This window comes from Lactuca saligna, chromosome 4 (assembly GCF_052625555.1).
Source record: "Lactuca saligna cultivar CGN05327 chromosome 4, ASM5262555v1, whole genome shotgun sequence".
Classification (NCBI taxonomy): Eukaryota; Viridiplantae; Streptophyta; class Magnoliopsida; order Asterales; family Asteraceae; genus Lactuca; species Lactuca saligna.
The window spans coordinates 337682692-337693906 of record NC_136420.1 but is presented as its reverse complement, the minus strand read 5'-3'; the positions used below and the strand labels follow the sequence as shown (position 1 = coordinate 337693906).

Genomic DNA, 11215 nt, shown 5'->3' with positions numbered 1-11215 from the left:
TTGCTCGAGAATCAATTCAGGTTCCTCAATAGGTATGATAGGTTCATCCCTATTATCATGCAACATCTGTCGCATCTCATCCCTTTGTTCGGCTAACATAGCCCGAATCATGGCTTGCACCCCAACAATCGTTATTGGTTCTAATGTTGCTGCTACAACAGGTGCTTGCTCAATCACTGGCGGTTGATTCCTGTTTTCATCTGTGTTTCCAACGCCACTTCTGGTTCTTACCATTTTTGATCTACACACCGAATAAGGTGAAATTAGATCCTCATTCACGATAGATATTCAAATCATCCTTATTACTCCGAAACGTTTACATGTTAGTTCTAATGCCGTAGACATACGCTTAGAATCCTACACACATAAGGTTTCCAGATCCGGTTGGCAACAGACCATAGATCCGAACAAATAATATCATATATGGCAACATATAACATTTAGCACATAAAATCATTTCAGGCAACTTTCCTAAAATAAACTAGTGCTCGTGTATAAAATTTAATAGACACACATCTCACAATCTCCACTTAGCATTCTAAGTTTAAGTCTAAAATCCAACAAATTTAGAAATCCAACAAATTCCTAGTTCGCTTAAACTAATGCTCTGATACCAACTATGACATCCCCAAAATCTCGGTCAGAAAAGACCGATTTCATTTATGCTTTTTAAAATAATTTCAGAGTAAAGCCTTCTGATTTAAAAGAGTTGCGGAATTTGTTCCCAAAAACAAAATATGATAAGATAGTATTTATCAAAGCATTTCATCAAGAGATGCATTTTCATTATATAATCAAAACTCGGGATGTCATGTTCCAATACAGACCATAAAGCATGAACGATAACATTACAAGTCATTCAACAAATATATACATATACAGACTTGTAAACAAAACAACTCGATGATTCATCCATCTTATGCCCTTGCGCCACTTCCTGTAATACAAATAAAACTGAGTGGGTCAGGCTTGGGAGCCTGGTGTGCATATAGGGTTTTCAACCCATAGTAAATAAATTATATTTAATTTCACCAACCAACAATAACCCGATTACCCATTCCCGTTATCCTCACTTTATGTCCCTAAAACAACATCTATCTCAAGGGACCAAATCTAGGATTTTCATCGGGACGGACATTATTGCTAAGGGGTTTCCTCAACAATAGATATCCTAAAGGCAACCATGAAGGGGATAGAGTACACCCGTGAACACATCGTTCATAACACCTACAGGTTATGAACCTGCTAGCGTTCCACAAGACTGTCTAGAAAGAGTCTGTGGTCATCATCCATACTTCGCTAGATGACTAGGTCAACAACAACAACATCGAGGCCTCTCATCTGTTTATCACACATCAACTATCTACCCATGTTCTACCCAACATATTAGTAGATAAAAATATATATTTTTATACATAGTTTAAAACCTGTATAGCATGTTCAATCAATACATATTCCACATAATAGATGAGGCACACACACATAACACATATTTCATAGAGAATAAATCGGATCTATGAGATAGAAGAAAGTGAATATACATTCACGCATATAACAACTAAATATACAGATAACACGTATTTCGTATAAAACACGTCATAATTATGCGTTAGAAGAAGGTAACTACACACTCACTTAATCAGAAGATGATCGGGCATCACTACGACTTGTAGAAGTAGTACTCTTCAGTAGATCTGGAAGATCTTCACAAAAACCGGGCTTCTCGCTAGCAGAGCTTCGGCTCAGGAATTGCACTTCTCGGGATCTTCGGGGCTTCGGAACTTGCTTCGGGGCTCGGGGTTGATACCAGGGCTTCGGGATATTTCTTGCACGAAAATCGATGCAAAACGGGAGAGAGAGAAGAGAATTTGGCAAATGGAGTCGGCTGCCCTCGCAACCCTTTTATAGGAGGTTGAGGCCTCGCAGTACGCTGGGTGTACTACCTTACGCGGGGCGTACTGCCTCCGAAATAGTCACTGCTTACATATCTGAAGAACTCGAGTGCGAGGCGTGTCATGTTTCGCTGTACGCTGGGCGTACAGCCCTACACTGGGCGTAACCCGGATAAGTCCGGTGACTACCCTTCGGATAATGTCGGATTTAATAATTAAATTTTAATTTTAATTATTTAATAAAATTCGAAAATTCATATCTTCTTCATATGAACTCCGTTTTTGACGTTCTTTATATCCACACGTTGGTGAGACTACGCTCTACAACTTTCGTTTAGACTCCGTCGGCAAATTTTGAACTTATTTTTATTATTTATTTTTAGTAGGTCGGGACAGGAAAACTCCGTTATAAAATCATAACTTCTTTATCTGACGTTCGTTTTTGTCTGTATTTTCACCAGTGCGCTACTATCAACGAGATCTTTGATTCTCGTTTAGATTGTTTCAACCGACAATCACTCGATCTCGAATCGAGTATTCGGGCTGCATGCTGCTAAGTCGAAACTTCAGAAAATCATAACTTCCTCATACGAAGTCAGATTTGGGCGTTCTTTTTATGAACGCGCTCAGTTTAACAAACTCTACGACTTTCGTTTAGATTACTAAGGCTAAATATCGCTCCAACGTAAATTTCACTTTTTACGTCGTTCAGCGTTGCTGGTTCTGTCGCGAAACTTCGACAGGTCATAACTTCTTCGTTATAACTCGGATTTCGGCGTTCTTTATATATTCGGAAACCTCATTTCAACTAATACAACATTATCCATAGATATCGAGCTTATATAACATTTCATTTTGATGCTTATTTGTATTCTTAATTCAATTAAGTCACATAGTTAAGCACAAAACACATAATACTCAAATAATACACTTCTATTAATTCAAAACAGGTTACAAAGGTTAACCTAGACTATTATATCAACATTAATGACAAGCCCGAAAACACAGGCGTTGCAACCTCTTCCTGAAGGTCTCCATAAAGAAACGCATTGTTGATATCCAGTTGGTGTACAATACAATCTTTCTTTGTAGCAGTGGTATTAGTGAGCAAGGCTCTAACGGTTACCAAATTTACAACCGGTTTAAACATGTCATGATAATTAACACCTTTCATATGCGTAAAAACCTTTGCGGCAAGTCACACTTTGTACCTTTCGATTTTACTATTTGGCTTATATTTTATCTTATATACCCGCTTTGATCCAATGACACGTTTTTCTTTTGACAACTTTTCAAGGGTCCATGTACCATTGTCTTCAAGTGCTTTAATCTTATTTTTCATTGTTGTTATCCAATTTTCTTTTTGAATAGCCCATTGCCCTGTTTAAAGGACTTTGGTTCATCATTTGAGCTGATGGTAGCAAGAAAGGATTAGTGAATGTTAGTGAACTTATCATAAGAAATATAATTAGGAAGTGAGTGTACCGTCGAAGAAGCTTGATGGCTAGTAGGACGTGCATGGTCTATCGAGGGAGGCAGCTTTACAACAAAGTCATCAAATCTTTTCGGTGGAGCTTTGGTTTGCTTTTCCCTTGTGTTATCTGAATGTTCTTCATCATGATTTTCTATGGAGCTAGATGTTTTTGTAGGACCTGGTGTTCTAGTTGTTTCTACAAGTCTCAGCTTCTCTATATTTTGTAACATCCCAAGTTTTGTCATTTGAAGTCCCTGGGGATGGAAGGGTAAAGCCATGAAGAGCCTAAGGGCTAAATTGTAATTTTGGGACCAGGAGGAGTACGATGCACATACATAAGGGTACGTTGAGCGTACTAGGGTGCGCCCTAGTACGTTAGGTGTACACTTATGTACGCTGGGCGTACTCATAAAGGATGAAAACCCTAATATCATGGGTTGGGGGCTATATAAACATCCTTATGGCTCATTTTCTATCCTCCTTCTCAGCCTCCATCTTCTAGAAACGTCCTCAAACCCTAGTTCTTGTGTGTGAGAGTGAGTTGGTGGGTATTTTGAGCTCTTGAAGGTGAAGCCATTGCAACAAATTGTTGGTGAAGGAGATTATCTTGTAGATCTGAGATTGTGTTGTGCCCTAGAAGCTCCAGGAGGTAAAAAGCTTCAAACTTTATGCGTGTAGGTCATAGATCTAGCCTTTCTAGCATTATGGAACACTTTCTTGTCCTAAAAAGCCCAATATGGTGCATGATGCATTTTTGGACGAGATAAGTTGTCCTTTCTGGACCTTGAAGAGGTCTCAAGTGATAAAAATGAGGTCCCAATGGCTTAAGATGTCCCATGCATAATGTAGAAGGGTCTTAATGGATTAAGACCTTGTATTAAGAGCTTTCTATACGTCCAAAGTGATAAAGTTCTAGACTTTATGAGTCCTAGGCACATTTGGTCATTGGATCTGGAGTTCGGGCTTAAGTGCTTAAGCCATTAAGCACTTATTAAGGTTTTGGTGAAACCCTACTTATGCCCAACGTAAGGTTCTGTACACCTAGCGTACTAAGTCAATGACCCGTCTTCCAGTCAAAGCGAGACTCGCATACGCCCAACATATGTCTTCTATGGACTTTTAGTGATTTGGGCCTTGGGTGTGGGCTACTTTTTGGGTCAGAAGGTTTGGGCCTTGCTGTACTTTCTGAGTAGATTGTGTTAGGGCGATTTTAGTGATAGTGGATCATGGGGTTAAGCCCAATAAGGAAGTTGGGCCCAATTTAGTAAATTGGGCCTTGCATAAAGTCTATCAAGGTTATGGGCTTGGCCCAATAAAAAGGAATGGACTTGATAAGTTATGAGGACACTTAACCAATGGAGTAATATTGGGTATTAACCTAGTATTTATTTTTATGTGATAGTTCGGGATTCCCGGTAGGACAACAGCCAAAGATTTGCAGTATTTCAGCACTACTTGCGAGTGAGTTATCCTCACTATGCTCAAGGGTCTAAGGCACCAAGGTCGGCCCTTTGATTTGTTAATTGTTATTGTTAGTATTGTGATATGTTAGCCCGGTATTTTGGTAGATAGGATGGTTATATGCTAGTATGATCTGTTAGATTGGTATCCTGGTAGATCGGATGTGGTTATGCTTGGTGACCTATAGTTGGTCTGGCTGTCTATATGCTGGTAGGAGATTACCTGCTATGTGCACATGATTGATATGTAGTTGAGGGTATTCCATCCCAAGGATGACAGGACCCTAGTATGTTGTCTTATAGATTGTTATATGATTATCTGATATAGGTGCACACGTTTGATTGGTTATAGTATGTTGGAATTCCAACCTGATGGTTGATGGGACCCATAGTATGTTGGTATTCCAACCCGATGGTTGAGGGGCCTGGGGTATTCCAACCCGATGGTTGATTGGACCCATAGTATGTTGGCATTCCATCCCGATGGTTGAGGGGCCTGGGTATTCCATCCCGATGGATGATTGGACCCATAGTAGTTGTTATATATGTAGTGTGTGTGGTCATTCCAGCCCGATGGTTGTGGGCCGAGAGTATTCCATCCCGATGATGATTGGACTCGTAGTATGTGGGCATTCCAACCCGATGGTTGACGGCATGAGGTATCCTATCCCGATGGATGATTGGACTCATAGTATGTTGTTTGTTATTATATGTTTATTGTTGTGTGTATGGGTATTTTGGTGGTAACTCACTAAGCTTTCGGGTTTACAACTTCAGTTTATTGTTTCAGGTTCAGCGGATAACCGCGGGAAGGTGAAGACATGACCGTACACTTCCTCGACTCATGATTGAGATTTCTGGGAACTCTGATGCTTAAACTATTTTGAATACACTTTGTAATAATTAATGGTATTTTGGAAATTTAAAAAGTTTTAAATTGGATTGAATTTTTATGGATGTTACAAGTTGGTATCAGAGCATTGGTTTGAGTGAATTGGAGGAACACTCGTGTGAATCCAATCTTAAACTAAGGAAAATGTTTTCAAAATGATCTTAATGGTTTTCAAAATAAGAAAGGAGGATGCAAAGTGTACGATCAGCCAGAGCCAGTAAGTAGACCCCAAAATACCATGCAGTTATTTCGATTATGTGATATGTTAGAACAGCATGCTAGTACTAGGCTAGGGATCTTCAGGAATTACATGATAGAATTGTCGGATTACATGATGCCTGCTAGCCTAGGGTTTTCCTTATATGAAATTGACATCATTACTGTAGTTACTTGTGTATGCATCACACTTATACATAATTAAGATCTTATAGCGTAAGAATGTTGGATTTGGACTTATTTTCTGTTCTTGTTTGATTGGGAGCTTAAGGTAGGATTGGATATTCGAAAGTCTATGGGGTCCAACGTTATGTATGACTAGCATACACTAGTGTTGCAGGATTGGTGGAAGTTTCATGGATAGGTGGGTCGTGAGAGGCCGGAAGGCCAGTTATGAGATATTCAGTATTCCTCTAGGATTGAGGATTGAGTGCTTGCTATGTTTGTATATGGTTAGGGTGTTGTTGTGATACTTGAGACAAATATGGGTAGGTGTGGAAGGTAGTATAGGCCCGTACTACTGAAAGCACATGACCCATACACGTAGCAAAGAAGTCACAACCCTAGGGTTGGGTTGGGAATTGGTCCCCTGTTGTTTTATGGATTATCCGAGATCTTTCTGGTGTAGTATGTATGGAATTCATCCAAGTCGAATAAGGCATTAATAATGCAACAATAAACTTAAAAACCAAACTTTATTGTTTAACCGTATGGGATTAGGATAGGCCTGGTGCGGATTGCACCATATTTCCCTTCATAATTGTGTGAACCACTTTGCATAGTAGCTTGGTCTGGTTTGGTCCTTGTCGGTCTATATAACTTTGTGGTTGATGGCACTGCATCCTAACACTTATAACGTTACATATCGGTCTTGGGATTAATCATATCATGCATTACTAGTCCTTATTGTATGACCAAGTTGGCTCAAATAAAAGTGTTTTGCATGAGAAAAATTAAGTTCACCCACTTTTCAAAGACTTTCGACCCGGTCTTTAATCCAACATCCTCCCGCTTCGACTGCAATGGACTAATAGCCTAATTAATTGGTCATGATCTTAGAAATCTTGTTATATATTTGTTAGGATTATGATTAGCATATTTCCATAGTTATCCTTGTATGCATATAGTGGGTTTTATATAAGAAATAAATCATGGAACCTTTACACTTAAATATTGAAGGATGATGCCTTCATCAAGCTGAAGTGGAAAATAGGAATTCGAGGGGATGTTGATTTGTAAACCAGATTTTATGATAATTAGTTGTTAAGACTTAAAAAATTCTTTTTAATCAGTAATTAAATTTCTTAAGGTAAATTAGCAGGGCTCTAGCTTAGTATAAAATAAATACTTCAAGTTTGGGTCTCCTATTTCTTCTTCTTGATCAAAAATCAATCGTGTTTCTGATTTTACAACAAAACGCAGATGCAGATGCAGATGCTGGTAAAAACAATCAACACTGTGATGCACCTTCTGATTTCTGGTCAAGATCAGCCGTTGACTGTACTTGAGCTGCATACTGCAAGTTCCACAACACATCCTCAAATGACGGCCTGTTTGTTGGTTCTGGTGATATGCACTTGTTTGTGATGGATATCACAATCGATAAAGACTCCTGAGAGCATGTTGTTAACACCATCGGATCCACAATCCTCTGCCTTCCATCCTGGCTTCCAAATGATTTCTGTTCAAAATTCAACAAACAATTTCTTCACAAATTACATCAAATCATCACAGAGTCACACTATAATATATATATATATATATATATATATATATATATATATATATATATATATATATATATATATATATATATATATATATATATATATATATATATATATATATATATATGACTGTACCATTTCATTTAGCAAAAATGCTTCCCCTTTTCCGCTTACTATAGGCCCAACAAGCGCTTCAAGTAGAATGAAACCAAAATCATATACATCGTCTGCCAACTTCTTTAAACGCCTGCAACAAACACAACACAACCCAACTTGATATATTATATTTTTTATATTTGTGTAAAACCAATCAAAAAGAGAAATCTTTAGAAAAGTTGGTTACCATGATTTGGGTCCATCTCCTCCCTTTGCCTATATCACAAAATTTAATTTAGTTTAGAACACAAATCTGGTAACACGAGATTTTGAAAGATGATACACACCTCAAACTGTTCTAGCTCTCCAGTGATGACTGACATTCCATAGTCACTCAGCTTTGCAATCTGATAATCATCAAGCAATATGTTGTTTGTCTTCAGACGATTACTTGAAGAAGCAGGGATCACTCCTGTATGCAGAAAGTGTACAGCTTTCGCCACACCTATAAGAACTGCTAATCGATCTGGCCATTTCAGGACTCTTTCTGGACCATTTTCTGCAGGATTAAATCAAGTTATTTTGATGATTTGAGAATTAGTAATTACCAACCTTTTACCTTTACCTGAGAGAAAAGCTCGGAAGTTTCCATTAGGAATGTACTCGTACACCAGGAAGATTCTGCTAGAATTCGAATCTTCTACTCCACCATCGTGAATGCAATACCCCAAGAAGCTAACTAAATGTGGGTGTCGAAGCTTTGAAAGCAAATCCAATCGGACTTTCAAGTTCCGAATTGAAGATCTTTTGAATAATGATAGCGATCGTATAGCAACATAGCCTCCATTTTCTAACCTTCCCCTGTAAAGCTGTAAAAGAGTCAATTAATTTAATCGTTAGTTGATGGGTATACATGAAACGAAACAAAGCCTAAAAAACATACCTTTCCGATAGACCCTTCACCCATAAATGCCGATTGATCAAAGTTTTCTGTAGCCTCTGCTAATTCTTCCATGGAAAAGACTCGACATGAAGGAGCGACTTGTGTCCCAACTTCGGATATGATCCCTGTTGGCGCGATGTCTTCGGTTTCTTTTGATATCGTGTGGTGTAGCGTGACTGTCTGTCTTGAATGATATCTTTTGCGAAAGATTATGAGCACGATCCCGAATGATACCAAGCAGATCACCGAACAAATGACAACAATTAAAATCCATAAAACTTTACCCCAATATGGTTTCTTTGTCATGTGTCTTTTGCAATCAGATTCTAGGTTTCCATTGCCCACAAGCAAGCAATTCCCAGTGAAATTCACAACTCGCTTATTACTAGATAGTGTGTCCAAACAAGAAGGAAGTTTACCCGTAAACCTATTGCTAGAAATATCAACAAACCCTAATTTGTTTCCACAGTTGATTGAATTCGGAAGAGACCCACTTAGCTTATTGGATGCTAGATTGAGATAGGTGATGTTTGGCAAAACGAACACAGCAGATGGGGGTGTTCCGATCAGTGAGTTGGATGACAGGTCGAGATGATGAAGGTGGTTAAGTTTTCCAAATTCCGCAGGAATGTTACCCGAAAACGAGTTATTGCTTAGAAGAACTGTAATCACTCCTTTAGGCAACAATGGGAGTTCAGAATCTAGATGATTTTCCCTCAAATCTAGTAAACGTAGATTAGATGAAGTAGTTAAATCGGGTAATTTACCAGAAAGTTGATTGTGTGAAAGAGACAAATCTGTAATTGTTGTGATCTTGGTAATTGAAGAAGGAAAACGACCCGTTAATTTGTTGTTCTTTAAGCTCAAAATGGTAAGATTTGATAAGGAATGGAACCAGTCAGGGATAGATTCATTGAAGAAATTTCCATCTAATGTTAAAGTATGAAGCTTTTGTAATCTTGAAATCTCATTTGGGACAGAACCAAACAAAAAATTTGAGCTCATATCCAAGACTTCAAGTGAATGGAGTCGATGGATTTTATCAGAAAGTCTTCCCCAAATTCCCAAGGATACTAAGCTAAGAACCTTCAATGTCGATAATCTACCTAATGTAACAACAAAAGAATCAATGGAGAAAGAGTCGGATAATGTTTGATTTTGAATTGCAAACCCATGAAAGAGAGTGACATTTGAAAGCTTATCTTTATCTCCCATGATTTTGATCTGGGTAAGAGAGTTGTTTTCACATCTGATGGTGACATGAAGAGTTGAAGGAAAGTAACAAAAATCACCAGTGTAATTTTCCCAATTGTTTAACTGAATTGGGTACTCCAAATGCTTTCTTAGCTGAAGAAGAAGTTGAAATTGAGTGGCTTCTAATGCGTGGGTGTTTGAGGTCATGAGACCCCATGAAATGAAGATTATGTGAAAGAAGCGGAACAACATATTAATTTCTTAAAGGAATTCAAGAATCCTGAAACTGAATCAAAATGTAGTGACCCGTTTCATAAAAGAATTCAAAAACACCTTCAAGAATCTTGAAAATGGATCATAATTAGCCTAAGAAATGGGGGTAACTAAATACATACCCAACACAAAGCATTAAGCATGAATTATGCAAAACGTGTAAAGAAAGAAAGAAATGAAAGGGTGATAAAGTTTTGTTGAATGCAAGGTGTTGAAGGGTCCTTTAGTGAGTAAAAGAAAAAGGGAGAAATGGGTGTTGGAAATAAAAGCAAGAGAGAGAGAGAGAGAGAGAGAGAGAGAGAGAGAAAGAGAGATGAGTAATGGGGGTAGTTGAACGAACACAAAGAAGAAGAAGAAACTGCAAAAGCATTCAGTGGAAAGCTGCTGCCATTGAAGAAGTAGAAGAAGAAGAAGAAGAAGAAGAGAAAGAAAGGATTGTATTTGTGGGGGTCGGGTGTGGTCGAGTGACGACAGCATTCGGATCCTGATTTGATTTAAGAATAAGAGGCTGGTTTTGTTTCAAGACAGATACGAAACTCGATATGCACAATCATTGTGTTTTTTGTTCCTGTCTCAAGTGACACGTTTCATTGGATATAGTTATGAGGATTTTGTTCATTATCCGCTACAAATAATCTATGCGTAATTATGTATATAAATGTTAGTTTCTGTATATAGAGTATACAAGAAGTATTAGATCTTTTTATTGATATGTTAATTATAACATTATATTTTTACTTTTTTCATGTTACGATAAAAAGTAAAAATAGAGTGTCATAAAGTATAATAGTTTAATAAAAAATAATTTTTATTATAAGGTTGCAATAAAAAAATGCTATTATATATAATTATATGAATGAATATTGTTACTATTCGCGTTAACCTTTTTATATACAAAAGATAGTTTTCTTATAGATTTTACAAACTGTATATCATAATAGCATCCATTATCGTGACCTATTTGAAGCTTGCATGATTTTTCTCCTATTTGTCACACTTGTCATTATTTTATAAATAATCACTTATTTTACTTTTAACGTGACAAGTA

At 37.6% G+C, this 11215-nt stretch overlaps 1 protein-coding gene across 1 annotated transcript; it reads right to left on the bottom strand.

Annotated features, from left to right (window-relative positions):
• Nucleotides 1–7279: 7279 nt before the first annotated feature.
• On the bottom strand, nucleotides 7280–10691 carry LOC145044242 (putative inactive leucine-rich repeat receptor-like protein kinase At3g03770). Its single transcript, XM_078993115.1, has 6 exons — nucleotides 8701–10691; nucleotides 8383–8626; nucleotides 8105–8316; nucleotides 8005–8033; nucleotides 7797–7908; nucleotides 7280–7615 (listed from the first exon to the last, which is right to left on the bottom strand). The coding sequence occupies exons 1-6, from the start codon at nucleotides 10144–10146 to the stop codon at nucleotides 7385–7387; spliced, it is 2274 nt and encodes a 757-aa protein (XP_078849241.1). The 5' UTR covers nucleotides 10147–10691; the 3' UTR covers nucleotides 7280–7384.
• Between the last annotated feature and the right edge of the window lie 524 nt (nucleotides 10692–11215).